Source organism: Canis lupus, chromosome 22 (genome assembly GCF_011100685.1).
Source record: "Canis lupus familiaris isolate Mischka breed German Shepherd chromosome 22, alternate assembly UU_Cfam_GSD_1.0, whole genome shotgun sequence".
Lineage (NCBI taxonomy): Eukaryota > Metazoa > Chordata > Mammalia > Carnivora > Canidae > Canis > Canis lupus.
Window position 1 is genome coordinate 57,538,468 of NC_049243.1, and position 24,302 is coordinate 57,562,769.

General features: G+C 38.6%; 1 protein-coding gene across 1 annotated transcript in view; it reads left to right on the top strand.

The window, feature by feature from the left end:
- MYO16 (myosin XVI) overlaps nt 1-24,302 on the top strand; it is a 481,192-nt gene that overhangs the window by 77,406 nt on the left and 379,484 nt on the right. Inside the window, exon 4 of the mRNA XM_038570035.1 lies at nt 12,215-12,358. Coding sequence (XP_038425963.1) covers nt 12,215-12,358 — 144 coding nt within the window. The remainder of the gene's footprint in view (nt 1-12,214; nt 12,359-24,302) is intronic.

The window sequence follows — 24,302 nt, forward strand, 5'->3', positions numbered from 1 at the left end:
TAATTACTCTTTTTTCCAAGATTTCCTAGTACATGACCCTTGCTTCTGCTACAGATTGTGTCATGATGGGTCGTAATTAATGGATAATGTGCCTTTTCTTTCTGATAGATTGAATTTTCAAAAACTGTGACTGTCTTAGATACTCTTATATCTTTAGTGTGTGATGGTGTGATGTGTAGGAAATACTCGATATGTCATCCATGAATGAACGGATGAATGAATGGGATCCAAGAACATAAGGAACCCTTTGGCTAATGAGAAGTCCGTTATTTGAGGCCCAGGTCATAGAGTATAAAGACTCAGAAATGGTGGAAGCAGAAGGAAAATGAAATGAGAGGATTAAAATGATAAGGCAGAGGGAAACACTTATTAACTCTCTGTTCACTGCAGATATGTTGCATTTTCATACTGTTAGGCATGGGCTGCGAGCCTCAGATAGAGGGATGGTGGAGCTCGAGTGCACGTGAGAAAGCCCAGGGATGGCCAAGAGACCCCAGGCTCAGCGCCGAGTCTCCTCCTTCCTGGGGTGCCTGAGTAAATAAAAGCAAATGAAAAATTGTGAGTTGCCAGAGAAACAAAATTACAGGGTTTCAACATGCCTTAGGTACTGAAAAAGGCAATTTCGCCATCTGAAATGTCAAGTGTGAGCATCTCTACTATTGGCCCCACTTATGGGGCACCCAGTGTTATGAAGCCTGATGTGTTATCAGCATTGAAGCTCTAATTATAGATGCTTAGATCAACGCCTTTGGGAAAAAGGCAGCGCATGTTTGTGTGGGCCATCGAGAAAAAGCTGTGGAATTTGGTGAGCTTTCCAGACTTTTGTTTATTTAACTCAATTATCCTTCATTGGGTTCCTGATTTGAAGTGTAGATTTTGGTACATTTCTCTTAGAAGTGCCAGGAGAACTTTGATATTGGAGATTAGCAATTCCCATCCTGTGCAGGTAGATATCTGAGAAGCAGGTTTTAGTATATTTTATCATATAAAATCTTTAATTTTATCTTCTTTTAAAATTTTCAACAAATACCCCTGGATTGGCTTGTTTACCTACCCTTCAGCAAATAATTTATGTATCAGACAGATAGCAGGTGCTAAGCCCTATGATGGATGGAAGGGAAGTAATGACAGCAGGTGACAGTATCTGCACCCCAGGAGGGCAATATAGATGAACACTCAGATTGAAATCTGTGGAAGAAGTATGATATTTGTGGATTTGGAAACAGAATCACATAGGTTTTGCTAAACCACTGCCTAGGGTTTTATATTATGATATCTAATAAATGAGCTCTCGAGAAGGAGCTCCTGAGGGTGGCCAAACCCTCTCGAATGAAACATGAAATGCAAATTCTTTTAGTCTTGTCCTGTGACAGCAGCAGACCACAGTGAAGCTTAAGTGGAATATGTTAGAAGTAGGAACTGCTCTTTCTTTGACCTGGTAAATTCTCGTTTAGCATAAAGACAGGCCTTTTCCCAGTGGAGACCCATGTAGGTGTCAGAAGTATTGAGCTACAGCAGATATGCAAATACGTTCATGACATAGTGGTAAATATCACATGCAGGTTAGAGAATGATATATAAAGTACAGACAGGTAGATGAGATGAGAGAGAAGGGGGAGCATCTTTTTCAAAAGTGGAGAAAATCTTGGAAGCCTAGACAAATTTTTAACAATGACTCAGGTTGGGGAAAGGAGACAAAGTCCTTGATTTTACATGTCTGCTTCTTTTTTTAAAGTTTTATTTATTTATTTATTCATGAGAAGACACAGAGAGAGATTGAGGTAGAGACACAGGCAGAGGGAGAAGGAGGCTCCATGCAGGAAGCCTAATGTGGGACTCGATCTTGGACCCCAGGATCACTCCCTGAGCCAAAGGCAGACACTGAGCCACCCAGGGGTCCCTACATGTATGTTTCATATAATAAAAGAAATTAATAAAAAGTAGTGATGAGTGCATTTTTATTAGAGGCTTAAATTCTGTTTTGATCACTTCCTGCTCTTATAAGAAAGTCTGGTGTCTGAACTGGCTGCTCATTGGGCTTCACTGTACACATCTTTCAAGTTTCAGGCACTGGAGGAAGCGGAGAAAATTAGCAAATTAATGCAGTTGCAGCTGTTCCACATCTTAGTATCTTTCAGAGGGAAGATTAAAATATTATATTTTGAAAAGAGTCAGAATATTAGGACTGTGGAGGAAATGTTTAAAGAAAGATTTTATTTATTTATTTATTTATTTATTTATTTATTTATTTATTTATTTAGAAAGATTTTATTTAAAACTGGTCTAGAGGTTAAAGAGCAAAAATGGGGCAGCCCGGGTGGCTCAGCGGTTTAGCACCACTTTCAGTCCAGGTCGAGATCCTAGAGACCTGGGATCGAGTCCCATGTCGGGCTCCCTGCATGAAGCCTGCTTCTCCCTCTGCCTTATCTCTGCCTCTCTCTCTCTCTCTGTCTCTCATGAATAAATAAATAAAATCTCTAAAAAAATAAAAATAAAAAAATAAAGAGCAAAAATGTTCAATAGATGTGTGGTGGGTGACCATGTAACTCTACCCTCCTTTGCTCTTGAAAGCAAAGGGAAAAAGCTATGAGTGTAAGTGTTGGTGAGAAAATGAATCATAACAGAAGAAAATATGCCCTTTCCAAGGGGCCTTTCCTGGAAGTTTCTTGGGTGATGAGGAATGGGGGACATCCATACAGGATGGTGCAACAGGAAGCAGAGATATAATTGAAGGAACAAGATGGACACAAAAGGATAATGTCAATGAATAGGAGATCCCAACCATTGTTATATCTGAGCATGATGCTGGAAAGTGTTGGAAAACCAGAAGCAGAGTTTCCATGGATTGGAAATAGTGACTCCTTTAGATTTTTCCAAGGATGTTATTAAGACTCAAATTTCTGACTGGACTTTACTTTTTAAAATTCCAACATCTCTTTGGTCTTTGGAAATCATGGCATCCATAACTGGAAGGCCCAAATCCAGAATTTTTGATCATGAATACAGTACCCATCTGAATCTTGAATGAAAGTGATACCCTTGTTCTACATGATGGTTATATTTTTATTTGGACTGCCAGTGCTCATGACTTGGGGGGGTGAGAAGGCAACAAAAGTGTAATTTCTGGCATTTCTCAGAATGCCACCAGGAACTGAGGGGAGTGAATTTTCAACTTTTGAGTAAATATATAACACAAGACTAGTCATTCAGCAGCAAATTCTAAAAAATTCCCTAGTAAAGGTACCAGTTTACCAGTGAGATTTGTGTTTTGTGTTGTTTTATCTCTGCGACAGTAGAACACTATTGAAATCAGAATCCTTCACGACAGGGTAAAGGCAGAAAGGTGAAAATTTTTTTACAGATGTCTTTGAACTGGGAGCCCTTCTGAGAAAAATCCTAGTCGACCAGCATTTAGAGCACTGGTACAGAGCCTTTCCTATGGGAACCTGGAAGTTGCACCCAGAAAGGTTTTCCCTGAGGTCGCAGTCTGAAATTCACCCTCTCAGAAAGGCTTTGCATGCCAAATGACAAATAATTCCCCAAAGAGCTATTTTCATTCTTCCTCCAGATTGTTCATGCTGTTTCCCACTTTGGGGTGCTCCTCAGAGATCGCCCCATAGTTCAATGGACTTCCCTATCATACCTCTTTTGACTGCGTTGCCTTCTTGAATTTGGCTATTAACTGGGGACAATATATAGACCATATTACCAACTCTCTGGCTTGGCACAGTCTTGGGTACGTGGTAGATCTTCAATGTATAGTTAATGGATTATGAATGTCTCAGCCCCTGTGTCCCCCACCAAATCCTTCAAGACTTGTGCTGAGAGTGTCCCATACTGTAGTGTCCAATTCTCTTTAGTCTATTGGGTACCCTCCACTGTGAATCTAGAATGCTCTGAACACCCCCAATTTCATTCAACTGGGTTGTCAGTTTCCCCAGAGCAGTTACTATGTCATTGAACATTACATGTACATTGCCAAGCACTGTGCCTGGAATAGACTGTTGCCTAATAAAATCTTGGTGATTCAAAGTGAGGCAAACCAATGTTGTAGCTGAAGAAGCAGAGCCTATATTCACTTAAAAGGATAAAAGAATTTTTTTTTTTAGGATAAAAGTTTTATTAGGATTTTATTTATTTATTTATTTATTTATTTATTTATTTATTTATTTATTTATTTATATTAGGATTTTAAAATTCCTGGATGTGCATTAGTGGTACATCTGAATCACTTTAGTAATAGCCTGTTTTATAATTAGGTTTTGGTTGAATTGGCTGGAAGGTATGTATGTTTGGAATGCAGGTGGAAAACAGTAACTATGATCCAGCTCAGAGGGTTCTGGTGAGGTAATCTGGAGAGGTAATCGGTATGGCAAGGTAATCTGTAGTACAATGATTTGCCAGCGAGAAGAAACGCCATCTTCTCTGGTTTATAATGGGATTATGTCTGGATGAGCCACGTAAGTTGAATTAAAAATGCATTTGCTACTGCGCACTGTAGCATAGCCTAGCCTACCTTAAATATGCTCAGAATACTGACATTAGCCTACAGTTGGGCAAAATCATTGACCACAAACCCAATTTTCTAATCAAGTGTTGAATATCTCATGTAATTTTATTGAATTCTCTACTGAAAGTGACACCACAGAAGGGTTGCATGGATGCAGAATGATTGTCAGTGTATGAGTTGTCTTCGCTCATGACGACGTGGCTGCCTGGGAGCTGCGGCTGCTGCCCAGCATCGTGAAAGGGGCTTGAACTGCATGTCACCAGCCCCAGATATGATCCAAATTCAGAATGCTTTCACACCTTCGTAACGTCAAAAACTCATAAGTTGAGCCATTGTAAGTCTGAGACCATCTGTACATGAAAAGCGAAAATGAGAAGTATGTTCAAGATGACTTTATAATGAGTACGAGCCTTCAGTGTGAGATGATGGCAGAGAAGTAGAAGTGATTTTGTACAGATCTAGGCACTGGCTGAGAGGAGTGGCCAGTGGGATTGATGTTCAGCACAAGGGGCCATATGGAAGTTCTAGAGAGATTTCAAAAATTTTAAAAATTGAAACAAATTCAAATTCATGTTCCTACTGATACAGATCTCTGGGTGTGTGTGTCTCTGTCTCTGTCTTCTCTGTCTCTGGTTGTAAAAAAGTTTTTGAACTACTGAGAACCCATAAATACAGGTCAAGGAAAATGGACAATATTAATACAAATTGATTGTATAAGGCATATTGCTTCCCTTTTCCCCACAGCTTCCAGAGAGTTCAGAGATAATTTCTGTTTGTTTGTTTAATAGTAGAACTGTGCTTAGCATCTGATATCCACCCAATAACTGATATCTAGATCAAATTAGATGTCCTGGTAACACTTTGCTAGTCTCTTCTACCCTAGTGGTTTTGAAATCAACATAGAGGAATAAAAAGGGAAGTGTGCCCTGAAGATGTATAGACATTGGGAAATGTGAAGAGGTCTGACCCATGTTTCAAAAAGAAAACCAAAAACTTGCAAAAGATAAAGTTCATGTATGAACCAGGGAATTTACTGTGTGAATTCAGTGTTCATATAAAGCTTTTGGTTTTCTGAGTGATAAATTTCAAAATTGTTCAGGACATGCTCATTAGACAACCAGAACTAAAATACAGGAGCACCTGGGTGACTGAGTAGGTTAAAAGTGTCTGCCTTTGGCTCAGGTCATGATCCCAGGGTCCTGGAATTGAGCCCTGCATTGGGCTTCCTGCTCAGTGGGAAGTCGGCTTCTCCCTCTCCGTCTGCCCCTCCCCTTACTCCTGCTCTCTCTTGCTATCATTCTTTCTTTCTCAAATAAATAAATAAAAATCTAAGAAAAAAGGAACTAAAATACATAAAATATCCTTTATGACAAGATGTAAGGAAAAGACAGAACATTTTAAATTTAAGATTGTCTGTATTTGTTATTTGGTTTCTATGTTTTTTAGGGTCTTTTCAGCTCAATCAGTAACACATACTGTATTGGGGTTTGTGCACTGAGGCACGTTACCTTTGTTTTTGTTTTTTGTTTGTTTTTTTCAAGAATGTTTTTTTTTAATAATAAATTTATTTTTTATTGGTGTTAAATTTGCCAACATATAGAATAACACCCAGTGCTCATCCTGTCAAGTGCCCCCCTTAGTGCCCATCACCCATTCACCTTGACCCCCCCGCCCTCCTCCCCTTCCACCACCCCTAGTTCGTTTCCCAGAGTTAGGAGTCTTCATGTTCTGTCTCCCTTTCTGATATTTCCTACCCATTTCTTCTCCCTTCCCTTCTATGCCCTTTCACTATTATTGTGAAAATGTCAATGTTACCCAGGGCAATTTACATGTTTAATGCAATCCCTATCAAAATACCATGGACTTTCTTCAGAGAGTTAGAACAAATTATTTTAAGATTTGTGTGGAATGAGAAAAGACCCCGAATAGCCAGGGGAATTTTAAAAAAGAAAACCATAGCTGGGGATCCCTGGGTGGCACAGCGGTTTGGCGCCTGCCTTTGGCCCAGGGCGCGATCCTGGAGACCCGGGATCGAATCCCACATCGGGCTCCCGGTGCATGGAGCCTGCTTCTCCCTCTGCCTGTGTCTCTGCGCCCCTCTCTCTCTCTCTGTGACTATCATAAATAAATTAAAAAAAAAAAAAAAAAGAATTTGAAAACCATACCTGGGGGTTTCACAATGCCAGATTTCAGGTTGTACTACAAAGCTGTGGTCATCAAGACAGTGTGATCCTGACACAAAAAACAGACACATAGATCAATGGAACAGAATAGACAATCCAGAAGTGGACCCTCAACTTTATGGTCAACTAATATTCGATAAAGGAGGAAAGACTATCCACTGGAAGAAAGACAGTCTCTTCAATAAATGGTGCTGGGAAAATTGGACATCCACATGCAGAAGAATGAAACTAGACCATTCTCTTGCACCATACACAAAGGTAAACTAAAAATGGATGAAAGATCTAAATGTGGGACAAGATTCCATCAAAATCCTAGAGGAGAACACAGGCAACACCCTTTTTGAACTCGGCCACAGTAACTTCTTGCAAGATACATCCACGACGGCAAACGAAACAAGAGCAAAAATGAACTATTGGGGCTTCATCAAGATAAGAAGCTTTTGCACAGCAAAGGATACAGTCAACAAAACTAAAAGACAACCTACAGAATGGGAGAAGATATTTGCAAATGACGTATCAGATAAAGGGCTAGTTTCCAAGATCTATAAAGAACTTATTAAACTCAACAGCAAAGAAACAAACAATCCAATCATGAAATGGGCAAAAGACATGAACAGAAGTCTCACAGATGAGGCACGTTACCTTTGTTTAGAAACAATTCCAGTGAAAGAATGCACTCCCTGAGAAGGTGTGGACGGCTGAGTTAGTGTGAAGAGTGTCCTTGTCACTAATCCTTGGCAACTCAATAAACAGTCTTGGAGGAAGGCACTATCTGTGGTGTTGCTCTCTAAGCATGCTTTAGGAGGCAGAATGCAATGTTTTGATAATGGACTGGGATATTGGGATTTAGTACTTGGGATCTAGCGTGGATCCAGTCTTGGTGGCAGCAAGCCCCAGGAGGGTGGTCATTAAAGTAAAATGTAGTGGAGGTTTCTGGAGTCCTGGAGGGAAGACACTTTACACTTCCAGAGAAAGTGAGTAACCACTGTTGCTGATGCACTTGGACTGTGGGGATGACTGTGATTGTAGTCTCTAACTTTGATAAAAGAGGAGAGTGACCCTTTTGGGGGGAGAAGAAGGGTAGTATGCAAGGATAGAATGATTCTTAGAAAGAAGCAGAGTAAGGAGAGTGGGTAAGAATCAGTAAGAATCAGTAAGCTCAGAGGAGCCTGGCTGGCTCAGTTGATGGAGCACGGGACACTTGATCTTGCAGTCATGAGTTCAAGCCCTACATTGACTGTAAAGCTTACTTTAAAAAAAAAATAATAATAATTTCAGAAAATGGCCAAGCTTTTTCAGGGCCCAATGGGAGAAGAATTGTGTCTAGCATGGAGAAGGCTGCAGGAGAGCCTGTGTTTCCAGAGAGATAGATTTAGGTTCTGTGGACATTTCTAGGTGAGGAGAATTTCTTCGAAATGGACTAGGTTCCAGAGGTTCACTAGAAGGAAATGCAGTGTGTGGACTTGAGGGCCCTGGGAGAGGGGCAGATTGATTAAGAGGCTCAACAATTCATGGTGGGCTTCACAGGCACTTGGTCCACATGGTCACTCTGGCTTTGTGCTCTGCAGAGCCCGTGCTTGGTTTCATGCTGTCACCATCTTAAAATTCTTAGTCATTTTTAAAAAAAGATGTATTTATTTATCAGAGAGAGAGAGACCATAGAGGAAGGACAGAGGGAGAATCTTAAGCATACTGTGCACTCAGCACAGAGCCTGACATGGAGATTGATCTCATGACCCCAAGATCATGGCTTGAGCTAAAATCAGGAGTCGGATGCTTAACCAACTGAGCCAGATGTCCCAACATTCTTAGTCATTTAAAAAATTTTTTATATTTTTAAATTTTTTTAAAAAATATTTAATTTATTTATTTATGAGAGACAGAGAGAGAGGCAGAGACACAGGCAGAGGGAGAAGCAGGCTCCATGCAGGGAGCCTAATGTGGGACTCGATCCCAGAACCACAAGACCATGACCCAAGCCAAAGGCAGACACTCAACCGCTGAGCCACCCAGGTGTCCCCCTAGTCATTTTTTAAAAAGATTTTATTTATTTTATTTATTTATTCATGAGAAACACAGAGAGAGAGAGAGAGAGAGAGAGAGAGGGAGACATAGGTAGAGGGAGTAGGAGGCTTCCCCATGGCAGGAACCTGATGCAGGACTCGATCCCAAGACCCTGGGATCATGCCCTGAGCTGAAGGCAGACGCTCAACTGCTGAGCTACCCAGGGCCCCTCTTTGTCATTTTTGAATAAGAGACTCCACTTTTTCATTTTGCACTGGGCCTCACAGATTATGTAGCTTGTCCTGACTGGACCAAAGAGGCAGAGGAAGGTGATGGGGGGAGCCAGGAGCCTTGGCTCCAGGAGGCCAGGGGAGACAACTGGTAGAGTCAGAGCTTTCTGAAGGGGACTTCGTGGTGGTTCAACCACCTTCTTGGTGCTCTGAACTGTTGCCAGAAGTCGGTTGAAATGATGAAGAACAACCTGAATCAGGAGGAAGATTTGCTAGCTGGAAGAAAATTCTTTCTAGTGAGAATGAGGTTTACTATCTAACAATAATGTTGTAAGAACATTGTAACAGGAATGTTCAACCATCATAATCTTTTCAGACAAGTGTGATTAGAAGGTATTTATTGCTGTCAAATTATTATTCATGATCCTCTGAAATGTGAATCTCAAAATTACATTACTTGAGAGAAGCTCATATCATTTTCCACACTGTATCTAATTAACTCTTTTGGTAAAAGACACCAAAAAGCCAAACTGTAGGTATCTTTGAATTGTAAATGTGGATTCCTGAGGTGCAGGTTGAGGGTATCTTGACAGGTCACATCACTGTTGATTTTGCAGTGAGTTATCAAAAAGATAAAGAGAGCAGAATAGGAATTGCCTGCACATGAATTGCCTGAAAGAAATTGGATCCAGGCCCCAATTCTAAAACCTATTTATTGATCCTTTATACTCTGATCCTCATCTTATTAGTCATTTTACCCAAACCTGCAGCTACTGTGGATGGGGCCATGGGTCATAGTGTCCTCATTACTGTTACACATGATGCAATATATCACATATGCAAAGATCTTAGTTCAAAACTGAAACTAATCCCTCAGAGTTCATGTGTGCCATTGCCCTGGTGCTTCGTGTATCCCAAACCTGATGCCTGTGTATATCTTCCTTCATGTCGAACCTGCACGGTGATTTTGCACTGCACTGACTGTACGTGCTTGAGACTGCCAGGTACTGGAGGAAGATAGGAATGTTCTTTCATGACTGTATTATGATTGTGAACCACAACTCATAGGTCTGTTTTTTTTTTTTCTTTCTTTTTTTCGTGAAATGTCAGTTCAAATATACTTTTTTAAGATTTTATTTATTTATTCATGAGAGACACACAGAAGAGAAGCAGAGATATAGGCAGAGGGAGAAGCAGGCTCCTCACAGGGAGCGCAATGTGGGACTCAATCCCAGGACCCCGGGATCACGCCCTGAGCCACAAGCAGACCCTCAACTGCTGAGCCACCCAGGCGTCCCTATCAGTTCAAATCTTGTCCCTGATTTTAAAAATTGGACTCTCTTCTAGTTACTAATTCTAGTGCAAATTGAAGAATAAGAAAAATATAAATCAATCCATGTAGTCCCCATTTCCAGTGCTATCAGTCTGTTGGGTTATTATCTGGAGATTGCCCATGGCTCATCAATGCTCTGGTCACTTAAACTCATTTTGTGCTCTGTCTCACTTTGTGTAATCCACATTACTGTCTTCAGGTTCACCAGTCTTGTCTTCTGTGACATCCAGTCCATTGTTGATCCCATCCGTTGGGTATGTTTTTTATCTCAGCCATGGTAGATCCATCTCCAGGCATTAAATTTGAGTCTTTTGGCTGTCTTCCATGTCTCTGCTTACCATGTTCAACAGTTTCCCAGTTTTTTGAACATGTGGAATGTGGTTACCATAACAGTTTTAACACACAGATTCTAACACCTCATTCTAACAGGTGTGTCGCTTCTAGGTTGGTTCCCATTGATCACTCTTTCTCCTCCTTGTGGGTCCTAATTGTTTGGTTTCTTGTATATCTGGTCATTTTTTCTTGAATGCTAAATGTAGTGGATTTTGCCTTGTTGGGTACTGAATATTTTTAGACTTTTTTTTTTGACAATTTTATTTATTTACTTGAGAGAGAGAGAGAGAGAGAGAACACAGAGGGAGAGGGAGAAGCAGGCTCCCCGTTGAGCAGGGAGCCTGACGAGGGGCTGGACCCTAGGACCCTGAGATCATGACCTGAGTCAAAGTCAGATGCTTAACTGACTGAACCACCCAGGTGCCCCTGAATATTTTTATATTTCTGTAAATAATCTTGAGCTCTGTTTGGGGGGCATTGAAGTTATTAGGAAGCAGTTTGATTTTGAGTTTAATGTTTCTAGGTGGGAGTAAAGCAACATTCAGCTCAGGGCTCATATCCCCCTCTGGGCCCCTGCACAGTACCGCATTGATTAGGCGAAGGGAACTTATTTTATGCATCTAAATCCTATAAAAAGCATATATGTTTCAACCCAGAAATTTTACTAATAAATATTTAGCTTATTTAGCTTAGATCCTTTAAAAAAACTAGTTTAGCAAATATGCATTTGACACTAAGGTATGCCTATAGATATAAATATTTGAAAATTAGACTTACACTGGGACTGGATAATTAATAAGATCCAGGGCAAAATGAATATGTGGGATTCTTCAATAATTATTAAAAATTTATGATGCTGACAGTAGAGCATTCAACCACATGCTCGATCCATTTAAGCATGACTACAGAGATCATGCACCCTCGGAATCAGCTCTGAGTTATAATATTTGTATGAGTTTTACCTAGAAATAGTAAATCAAAAAATAAAAGTAAAACAATTTCCTGGAGAGTTTGATTTAGTAGACCATGAAATTTCTATAAAATATATTGATTCAAATTTATGTTAGAAGATTTTAGAATTACAGTAGGTAACTGTTAAAAGCTAGCACTGTGGAGTTTTTAGTTGTCTTATGCAACCAGGCTGAAGGTAGCATTTATAGGATGGGAGATGAGTTTGGTAGGACCATGAAGGCTCTTCTCTATCTTGGATGCAATAAAGTGATAAAAGTTTATTCTTTGACAAAATTCAATGACAAATTATGTCTGTTGTAAAGCAGAAGTATCATGTGATCAAATCTGTATTTCAGAGAGATAATTGTGGTGAATGATTGAAGATTTTCTAGTAATCCTGTCTACAAATGAGGAAGACCCAAATAGTGAAATTTTTCCCTGTTCTTAATGTCTGTCCTTAGTTTTATTTCCACTGTCTGTGGACACCACTTCCCTTGAGTCATCCATCCTCTATATGTTCCTTACTTATAGGTTAGTTGGAGAACATTTAGCCCCATTTAGCCTCACTTCTCAGCCTCTAAATTGGCATTGAAGTTTTTATCCATGGACATTTGCAGTAAACCTTATCATAGTTCAAAATATTTTCTTTTTTTTTCCCCCTTTCTTTCAGTGTGCTCGGTATGATAATGCCTTCATCGCAGAGATCCTGATTGACAGAGGGGTCAATGTCAACCACCAGGATGAAGACTTTTGGACACCAATGCACATTGCCTGTGCTTGTGACAACCCTGATATTGTCCTGCTGCTTGTATTAGTAAGTAAAGCAACTCAGTTTATTACCATCTGAATGTTTGATGGTGTATAAAATGCTTTATACTTTATTAATATTTCACAGTATGTAATACTTTGGTTGATAATATATATATATATATATATATATGTCATCCTTAATTTTATTGGAGTTACAAGATAATTAGATACTAATGTTGTGGGTCAGAGTTCATCAAACAGATTGTGTGGATGTCATATGAAGCTCTACTCCTCTGACTTTTTTTCTGGGAAATTATATGCCTTAATACTTTGCAAGTGAGTCCTAACTAAAATGGTTTCATAAGTGTTATTTCTTTCAATCCATTCTCTTAATTTTGAGCCAGTTAGGCATACAGTAATGAGATATGACATCTTTTGAATCTTATTCTCTTGCTTACATCTAGTAAGTCCCTGTCTACAACATTTCTTTACAAGAAAGTGAAAACATGGGGCACCTGGGTGGCTCAGTGGTTGAGTGTGTGCCTTTGGCTCAGGTCATGATCCTGGGGTCCTGGCTCGAGTCCTGTATTGGGCTCCCCCTCTGCCTGTGTCTCTGCCTCTCTGTGTGTCTCTCATGAATAAATAAATAAAAGCTTAAAAAAAAAAAGAAAATGAAAACACTAGAGCTATTTGATGCTATTGCTTTCGATTATAGCTTAGACCTTGACATTGATCCTCACAACATATCTTAATTATTTTGGAACTGAGATTTGGGATTTTTTTTCCAGAGGGTTTAACTCTAACAAAGATTTTGAGAAATTATTTTTAAAAACATGCGCATCTCAGTGTCTGGTGATGGGGCTTTTCTTTGCCAGACAGGGTTGAGAAATAGAAACTGGTTTTATTTGAATGATCATGGAGTTAAATCTTTAGTTTTCAAATTAGCATGTTCATGATTCTGCAGTGCCCTCTTTTCTCACATCATGTACAAAGTTGTATTTCTGATAGTTATGTTCTGTAATTACCTTCATTTACTAATCATTTAATTTATATTTATTGATTACTGTTTTTTTTATTACTATTTTTGACATAATTCCTGCCCTTGAGGAAATTACAACTTATTCATTCATTCAAGTATTTGTTGAATAACCACTCTGTTCTAGGTGCTATGCAGTGCAAAAAGACATTTACATTATAGAATATGGCAAAACCAAACAGGAGCAAGCCAAGTAAGGATACCACTGAGGCATTTGATTAGTGGATTAAGCAAGTCTGACTAGTCTCCTTGACAATGTGTAATAGCCAGTCCAGCCATCTATCCACGGAATATCTTACTTTTAAATAAATATAGATGAAACACATTGTTATAAAAATTGTAATTCCTATAGGAATGTGTTCCTGTCAACAATATCAAAAGAAATACTTGTCTTCTTTCCAGAATTAAATACCATTGTATTTGATTCAGTGCTGCATGCCCAATATTCTTTCCATTTTCCAAAGATTATTGATGAATGAGAAACTGGGTAGGTACTTGAGTGCCTTCTTTCCTCTACTAAGAGAATCTGAGTGAACAGAAATAGCAAAAATCCCTGCCTCTTGGAGCTTACATTCTACTGGGGAGAAGCAGGAGAAAACAAATATGTAAATGAGTGAAATATACAGTATGTCAACTAGAGAGAACTATTAGAAGGACAGGAAGAGAGGAGTAGAGACTATTAAGGGTGGCCACAAGTAGAAGGGGACACGTGAATCATAAACCACATGAAAATGTGGTCAAAACTGGAACAGGGCAGAGGGAAGAGCAGGGGCAAGCTCTGTGGAGGCGTCTTGTGTTTGTGGGACAGCAAGGAGATCAGAGCAGCTGGAGGGTGACGAGAGGCAGGCAGTGGTGCTGAGCTAATCCCACCCTGGGGCAGGGTGTCGGAATCTTCTTTCACCCCAGGTGAATCAGGGATCCTTTGGAGGGTTTCGGGTGGAGAAGTGACATGATCTGACTTGTGTTTGAGAAGATCACTCTGGCTGCTCTGTTGAGACCAGACAAAAGGAGGGAGGGGCGGCATGAGGGAGCATGTAGCAGTCTGTTTTCACCCCTCAGGTTAGACGTGGTGGAGGTGTGGGAGGTGACTGGCATTTGGATACTTTGAAGGTCAAGTTGTCCGTATTTGGCGTAGAATTGGATTTAGGGCTTGGGAGAAAGGACATGAATCACAGATAACTTCCACTTTTTGGTCTGAGGACCAGAGGGTTGGAATTTGTGTTAAAAGCATTTGAATCATCTTTTTCAAGTTTCTCAGGAAATCATTTTCTATAAGAACAGTTTTCAGTGAGTTGAGAGATAATGATGTGTTTTAGCTTTCGTTAAGTAGAGATGTGTGTGCATGTGTGAGTTGCCATCATAGAATGCACAGCGTTAGAACATTGCTATTTTAATTGTATCACAAATGGTTTGTGTTTATGGAGTAGGCTTAGGCACTGTGAATGTTGTCAATACTCTTTCCAAATGATCTCCAAACTCTAGGAGATACTAATAATTGACTTTTGTACAGCTTTTTCTATGTGTCTGATATCTTTCTACATGCTTTATAGAGATAAATTTACTTAGTCTTTATGAAACCCTATTACATATATGCTGGCTTTCTCTGCCTTGTGTAGGTGAGGGACAGATGCTCAGAGATGCCCGCCTATGTGCTGAGGACCAGAGAGTATTAGCAGAGACAGATTTGGTGTCATAACCTGAACTGCCAGCCCGTCTGATCTGCTGTCATATTACTAATGATAGAATTTATATAAGCTAGAAGTCTCTAGAGCAGACTAGTAAAATCGTGATTCCCATGCAATATCTTACATTCCCCTTTAAAAGCACAGCTTGCAAACTGATTATTTAGAATTTGCGAGGAAAGTCAAGAAATATTACATATGCACTTGATTCTTGCTATTCGCAGTAGGTAGGTTCTGTTAAGTCACCACAAACACTGATTTAGTGAATGTTGGACCACGGCTCCTGGGGAAGTTCAGCATTCACTTCCTGCAAGGCCTCTGGTCACAACATATTTGTCAACAGATCTGTACGAACCTTGTTTTATATGTCTTTCTCTTTAAAGAGACCTTTAGAAACATATGCTGTTGATTCATAAACATTGACCTTGTGGCCAATAACCCTGTAACTCATGCCTGCGGAAAGCCTCACCACACACGGATTTTTCTCCATAAAGTGCATCAATAGCCTTCTTGTACTTAGAAGCGGTAGGAAGCACTTCAGCATCATGCTTGGGGCTCATTTTAAACAACCAAATCGCCATCAAAAGGACAAAAATGTGAAAAATGTGACACTAAATAGACCACGATGAAGACTTTATTTTCACTATGAAGGTGAAATAAGAAGGCATGGCATTGTCTTGTGGGACCTCCCTTGCAAACGTGTGCGCTGGATGGCCAGAATTTTCACCACCCTGTGCACGTGCATGAATGATCCTGGAAGTGTAGCCCTAGTATTCATTTTGGTATTACAAAAAAATTCAGCAAACAGACAAATTTGCAAGTGTGGAATCTGTGAATAATGAGGAATCCATTGTTTTTATTACTAAGGATCCATTGCATTTACTACTAAGCAAAACAATTGATACTTTTTAGAATTTTAAGTGCGAAATAGAAATCATCTAAATCCAGTATATTTTAGGAGTTGAGTGGATCAAAAAATGATGAATTTCTGTGATAAATTTTCAAAATTTATGGAAAAAAAAGTCTCATTATTTTTAGTTTCCAGCACATAGTTGGATAGGGTTTTAGTGTTTCCTAGAAGTTTTATAGATATCTCACTGGACATGTAGAGCATTTTTATGATGTGAGCAATACACTTAGTATATAATACTTATTTTTATATAAAGAAATCTGTTATCAGAGAAGTTACATAAAAGAATAATATCTCAAATCTAAATGTTTGGGTTCCCCCCAAAATAAAATTTCAAGATGATATTTTTTATATTTATATATAATTATGCATGTATTTAATTATATATAATATACAGTATAATTCTACACTTGTCCCCTGAGAATTTTCTTCTACTTACTTTATTGTTGAGCATCTAACATATATACATTTTTAGTTTTCATTCTACTTTATCTAGTCTTTAAAATAATTTCTAATTTGCTCCACATTCAAACACTGATGTTCTATAACTCAAAATTATATCTAGTTTTTAAAAAATAATTTCAAGGTAATTTGCATTTCTCAGATTTTAAGAAACTTTTCTATTAATAATAAATCACAAAGGCTGATAAATGATTAACTCAAATCATGTCAGGTTTTATTCTCTCTAAAATCTTGATCTCATATTTATCCTGACATGTTTATGTATGTATATTTCTAGCCTGTTGTATCAGTGCATATATACCATGACTAAGTGCTTGCAAGATGTGCTCCAACTCTGCTCAATGCCTTGCTTGTGGAGGAAGGGAGTGTAGGCTTGTCTTTGCTATCTCTGCCATGGGACTGCTTAGAGAACAGTCTCTGAGTACACTTGCTCAGTTCTCCCATCTTTTCTTATTAGACTTTGGATAAAAGATTTGCATTTATTTCAGTTTTCTGATTTTCCACATCTGATTTTGCAATGTGGCCACAGTTGCTACATTACTCTGCCCTGTGAGTGATTTCAAACCCGGGGCACATCTGCATGTTTTAACAGTCCATTGCATTTGGAACCATAGGAAACACATCCCTTTAATTTGATATTAATTATTTTGAAAGGAAAATAATCTGATTGAATAAAACACTGTAGGATGCTTCTACTTGAGAAAATAATTTACCTGTCTTAGTGATAAATCAATCCTCTTAGACAGAATTTCTCTTTCTTACTGAAAAACTTTGGGAGGATATAATTTGATATTCCACATGTCCTGGAATTATTTAATAAGCCTTACTCCATAAAGAGTATCTATTCAATGTGGTTACAAGAGATGAGTAATGGACAACAGAAGGATAAAATGTCATTTTAATTAGTTTTATTTTTCAAATGGTGAATTAATTCTGTTCCATAGTACCAGGAGACCTTTCACGGTATTTTTACTCCTTGAAATCAGAAGGTGTAGGGAAAATTTTAGCAGATGGATAGTCATTTACCAAGTGAGGCTCAGCAATATCTTTATCATTGTTTCACTCCAGTAACAATGGAATGATTACTGGAAATTGCTCTGAATGTTTTCTCAATCCTTGGCCTTTTGCGAATGAACATCTGATGTTCATAATTTTTGTGCCTATTGGATGAAGTGTGTCATGGACTGTGTCTAATGGGCAGCATGGAACCAGATCATTTTAATGGGTGCTGCAGGTAACTGCCAGAAGTGAATAATTCTGTCATAACCGAGATAGTAAATGATATTTCAAAAACATACTGCTTACTTTGTGTTAGGTAGCTTAGATTGATAGATCAAAACGAACTCCTTGCCAAACATTACTCATTAGTTGCTTAGACTATTCTTGGGTTAAACACTATATAAAAATTTCATATTGTTCAGTTATAATTTATCCTTTTTATCGCTTTGATTTGTTAAATACTAGGACATGAGATATGCCCTGCTATACACAACTGATGAATTTTTGAACCCTACATCTGAAACTAATGATGTACTATATGTTTACTAACTGAATTTAAATAAAAAAATAATAAATAAAAGTTAAATGATAAACCACAAAGAAAAGAAAAGGTGATACCCCTCCCCAGAAAATGAGCTATAAATCCAGATGGTTTAAGCCAAGTCTGATTTTCTAATAGGAGGTGTGGCAGAGGACATGGCGTCATTATCAACATTTTATGTAAATGACCCCACGTGCAGAATTTAATCTCTTTCTTAGCAGATTCTCTTGCCTTCAGCTTCACTAACAAAGTAAATTTTCAGGCTTGAATGCCTTCAGCTTCTACCTAACAAACTAACTGTTGATTTTTTTTACCCTATTTATTCACAGCCTTTGTTCCATTCTGAAAACTCATTTGTTTGCGTGCCTAAGCTGAATTCCCCTTCATTCCCTCCAGACTCTACTAACTTCCACCTGTTGAAGGATTTCTCCATCACTTTTCCATTTCCATTTCCATGGTTTTTCTATTGGACTTCTATAAATTCATAGTTATGTCGCAGGATCTTCCATCAATTAAAGAGCTAGGGAAAAACCCAATTAAATGTCTTTCCTGTAATTGCCAGGATATGTAAGTGCCAACCCCATCATTTTTATAGTCAAGCTTCTCTGAAGAGCAGTATGCTTTTGCAGGCCTACTTACCACCCCCCTGGGCCACACTTCACTGTGGTCAGGCTGCCTGCTGCCCATGCAAGGATCCCAGTGTGGTCCTTGCCAAGAACATTTTTGACATTGCTGTGATAGATATCATTGTTTATTCTACTTAAACTGTCTCACTAGATCTAAAGGCAAATGGGTCAAAGAAGAAAATTGGGCAAATATCTGTTTTTTTACTCAAGGTTATATTTTGGGGGCTGATCAAAGTAAGAAGTTCAAAGCAGCTACTCTGGCTTCTAAGCTCTGTTCATGGCCATTAAACTTAAGAGCCTCTTTGCTTTATTGAGGTGTACTTGAAAAATTAGATTGCATATATCTTAAGTGTACAACATGATGCTTTGATAGAAGCATATTTTATGAAATGATGACAACAGTCAGGCTATTTACACATCCAGCACTTCACGTGGTGACTGGTAAATTTTTTTCTATTGTGATAAGAATGCTGAAGATCTACTGTCTTAGTGAAACTCAAGTGTACAGAACAATAGTATTGCTTACAGTCACCATGCTGTCCCTGGGCTCCTCAGAGCCTATCTATCTGTGACTGGAGGCTGGTACTCTGACCAGCAGCTCCCATCTCTGCCACCCCAGACCTGGGTAACCACCTTTCTCCTGTTTCTATGAGTTTGACTTTTGTTGTTGTTCTTATATTGTGTTTTTGTAAACCTATCATTTCCTAAACCTTCCCATCACTAAAATCTATGGTAAAAATTCATCCTCACCTATGGTGGAAATTCTCACTCAATAGTCACAGTGATTAAGACCATAAAAGTATTTCAGAAAAGAGGCAATAATGGGTGCTTCATGATAAGTCTATAACTTGGCATAAAATTTGAAGAGTGGAGAACTAAATTATATACCTTTCATAGACATCTGGCAGAAATGAACCTTGAGTTTTCTCTCAGGCTTGGTAAGTTTGAGAAACACAAATTTCCACATCCAACATCTAAGGAAAACTTCCCTAAGCCTCCCTATTCATTTGTTTAAGCTCCCATTTTTAGTAAATTATATTGGCTCTTCAAAAGTTCTTTTCATGATAAATAACATTTTTATCTATATTTAAGACAATTGAAAAGATTTAACAATTTGCATTAATATTGTAAAGCATTTAGATTTACTTACTTTCTGAATATCCTTTTAGTAAGATGTTTTATTTTTCTAGTTACAGAAGCAATTCACACTTATTTTAGAAGCATTGGAAAATACGGAAAAACCAAAAGAATGTAAAAGTCATCCACAATCCTGCTGGTTAGATAAAGTCAATGTTTCTGTTTTAGTACATGTCCTCCTATGTGGGTGAGCGTAGCACACATGTAATACTTGGATTTGTGTTATATGTATATATTGTCTCTCTCTCTTTTTTTTTTTTTTTACTTTTAAAGATATTTATTTATTTGAGAGAGAGAGTGTGAGCAGGGGCAGGGACAGAGGGAGAGAGAGTCCCTATTTAGCCAGGATCCAGCCATGGGGCTCAATCCCAGGACCCTGAGATCATGACCTTAGCAGAAATCAAGAATCAGGCACCTAACTGACTGAGCCACCCAGGCATCCCACATACTGTCTCTTTTAAATGTCACAAAATTATTCCATGCTTTTAAATATTTTGTCCAAACATATATTTAGCAGCTGCATAGTGTTCCAGAGTTCAGATGCTGTAATACTTCTGGATAACTTTAGCTGTTTCCAGTTTCTCACACTAAGAAACGATGAGTAGTTCGTAACTTAAGAGAGCTGTTATTTTCAGTGGAACGTAGTTATCAGTTTTATTTCCTCCAGGAGTAAAGTGGAATGTGTTGAACTAAGAGACCTCTGAGGATGTGTATGGATGTCTGTATGTCTGGCTCTTTCTAAACTAGGTGCACTCAGCTGAAGGATTTTTCTAGCTGCTACCAGCTGGAGTTCAGCAAATGAATTACACCGTGATGCTCTGCTCTAGGACGCTCCTCTATGAGATAATGGGCCAATGCTTCTGGAATGTTCCTAATAATGCATCAGTTGGAAGAGTGACAAAACAGTTACATCCAGAGCCCTAGCTGAGAAAGGTTGTGCCATCATGGCCCTACTGTGATCTCACATGGGGCCTGGGCTACTGCTGTCTGGTCAGAGACACCTGGTAGGGTTTACTTAGTGAGAAGCACCACATAGCATTTCTGCTATGCTCCGTTTCTCCCTCTGACCTTATGTTCACTGCCACAGCTCAAGAGAGGCTTTGCCATGATGCAGTAGTGCCCCTTTGTGTACTGTAGCATGGAGTCATTATACAACATGATTGACTTTCAATTTGAAATGCACCTGCCATGTAGATGGAAAAGGAAAAGAAAGGAAAAACCAGAAGAAGGGCCTCTGTGTTAGTGGGTGCAGATGGAGGTGAAGGACATGTAAGAGAGATACATGGGGCTGGATGAAAAAGATGTAATGATAAAATAGTAAAAGATGGACTGAGTCTCATTTTCAGGTAGGTAGAGTTAACAATTTTAATGCAAAAATAAGTCAGTCTATCAAATGTTGTGGAATTCAGAGGAAGAGGATTCTGATTGGAACCTGGCACAGTCCATTTTGGACGAGGAGGCAGGTAGAAAGTCAACTTCACGATATTGATGAGGGGACCCATATATTCTTTATTTGGTGACAACATGAATAAGGCTCAGAGTTCAGGATGGTGAGTTGTTGACAGTTTTGGGTTTTTCTTGGCTAAATGACTGTGATACATGGAGTCCCAACAAAAGAGCTATCAGTCTCTAAATCAGTAGTATCTTGAGTGGCGGGAAATACCATTAAAATTGCTATCTGTGAAATTGTCTCTTTCAAATATACGCTAAAGTGGAAGAAGAGTTACAAGCTTTAGCCAGCCCTTGGCGTGGAGAAACAAGGGCATGTGTTAGGAGGCTTAAAACGACTTCCCCCAGGAGCTGATCACCAAGGTGAGACCTGAAGGAGGAGCCAGGTGTGTTAATCAGATGGAAGGGGAGAACAGAACATCCCAGACTGTTGAATAGCCTGTGTACAGACTCCTTGATGAGATGAGAAAGGGCAGGTCTAGAGGAGGCGAGGGCTCAACTGGAGAGAAGTAGAAGGAGCATGACAAGGAGGAAGAGGTAGTTGGGACCCAGTCAGACACAAGGGGAACCTGGACTAGAACCAGCGATGATCTATACATGAGGATGGGTAGATATGTGATCAGATTGTCATGTGGAAATTATCTCCCTTAGCATAGGGATGTTAGCATTGCAGCTTCAGTGAGGGGAGATGAACGTTTGGACCAGGGTGGTAAAGGGCATGAGCAAGTATGGCAGATGGTTATAGAACAGTACAGATAATATGGTTCTGTTTTATAAGACATAACAATATATTCATATGATCATATATATATATATATATATATATGCATTTGTAGTTGTATATAAGTACAATGTAGATATTTTTGTAAAACTGATCTCATGGGACACCTGGATGGCTCAGTAGTTGAGCGTCTGCCTTTGGCTCATATTGTGATCCCAGGGTCCTGGGATCTAGTCCCATATTGGGCTCCCCACAGGGAACCTACTTCTTCTGCTTATGTCTCTGCCTCTCTGTGTGTGTGTCTCATGAATAAATAAATAAAATCTTTAAAAAAACTGATCTCATAGTATCCATTCCACTTTACAACCCATAATATTTATGTATTAACATGACATAAATATTAAAATTTATCTACTAGATGTTTGCTAATTTATCCTTTATATTACAATGAGAATATTGAATATGGTGCCATAACAATTGCCTTAGAGATTTTTGTAAAATTTCTAAAATATTGGTTCCCATGAATATAATAAATTTAACCTTTAAAAGAAACTTCAAATGTTTTTAGAAACTTGTAATTTAAAATGGAAATTCTACCTATTGGAAAAAATAGCACATTTTAGCATGGCCCAGAATATAAAAGCATTTTAATGGGCTATTTATTACACTACAAGAAAATTCTGGAGGAAATATAGTGCATTAAACCAATATCAATTAAGTATTTACCCACTTTAAGCACATTACATCTGTGATAAATTTAGTATGAGAGCAGTGTTTTGAAATTTTTATCTTTGTCTTTAGAATATTCCATTTCTAGGGGATCCCTGGGTGGCGCAGTGGTTTAGCACCTGCCTTTGGCCCAGGGCGCGATCCTGGAGACCCGGGATCGAGTCCCGCATCGGGCTCCCGGTGCATGGAGCCTGCTTCTCCTTCTGCCTCTCTGCCTCTCTCTCTCTCTCTCTCTCTCTCTGTGTGACTATCATAAATAAATAAAATTTTAAAAAAAGATTAAAAAAAGAATATTCCATTTCTAATGCTGGAAAATAGTTTATAATAGAAGTTTCCAACACTTTATTTATTTATTTATTTATTTATTTATTTATTTATTTATTTATTATTATTTTCCAACACATCTTTTATGATTGGAAGATATGGATAGATCAGAAATATCTGTCATCCAAGTTCCTACAGTCACACTTAGAGATGATTTCATGATAACGTTGGTGTTAGAGTATGATTGTTTCAATAGTAACTTAGTGCTGCTACATCTAGGCACTGCCCCATCAGACCACATACAGCCACTTACTGAAAGGGAGATACCTTGATTTTTGGTTCAAATTGTATTGTTCTCAGTTTTTATTCCCTGTAGATTGATGACCGGTGTCCGATGCAGATTTGTCCCATCTATGTGTCCTCTAGGTAGAGCTTGCTTAGGAGTTTATATTTTACTAGTGATGACTTGCGTTGAACTCCTTCTGTAAAAGATCACTGTTATGACGACCTCTTAGTTCTGAGGCATTTAGATTTCCCTACAGTCTTTTCAGCTAAAGAGAAGAGAAAATGTTGAAGTCATTTCCATGAGCATGAACAGATGGAGAAATGTGGTCTTTTGAATGTAGTCATTAGGGCACCCTGGAAGAACAGACCTGGCTGTCACACTAGCTACTAGATGTGGGTGACAGAGTATTTTTTTTACTTAATTCAGAACCCATCCCAGGGACTTGGGTGCAGTGTTTATTAATAAATCAAGCTCCACAAAGTCAGAAATTCCTTCACAGTCAAATATAAAGAAACATTCAATCTTTAAACCATGTTTGAAAAGCACGTTATTGTACCAGGATGGTGCAAACTACTCATTTATTTTGAGGAGGTTCATAAACATCAGACCGTGAACAGTGCATATCTCTGACCAACGCTTTTATGTAATATCTTTGCTGTCATTCATGATTCTTGACACCCCTATTTCTTTTTCAACGTTATCTCTTTTTACAGCAACCAGATCTGGGTATTTTAATATTACTAAATATATGATGTCAGGTAATTTATACTTTGGATTTTTTCATATTCAATAAAGATATTATGAGATCTACACTTTTATGTATATATGTAATTTAATTCAGAAAGCATGAGTGAGGACATGCCAAATGAAAATCACTCTGACAGATTTTGTAGGCTATGTTCTCTTCAGGATGAGTCCATTAAAAAAAAATCTAAACTTTCTGAAGATTTTTACTTTAAGAACTGTATAACTTACAGATAATATAACAGCATTTAAAGCTTCTCTGTTGAAGTGTGAATAGCCATCAGTTGTTTTTGTGCAGATGGGGCAGGAAGGACTGTTTCATAAAACGCACACATTATTCCCCTGTATCTATGATCATTCATATATTTATGACATTTTGTCTGGTGGGCACATGTTCTGTTCTGCTGTTTATTAAGTCACTG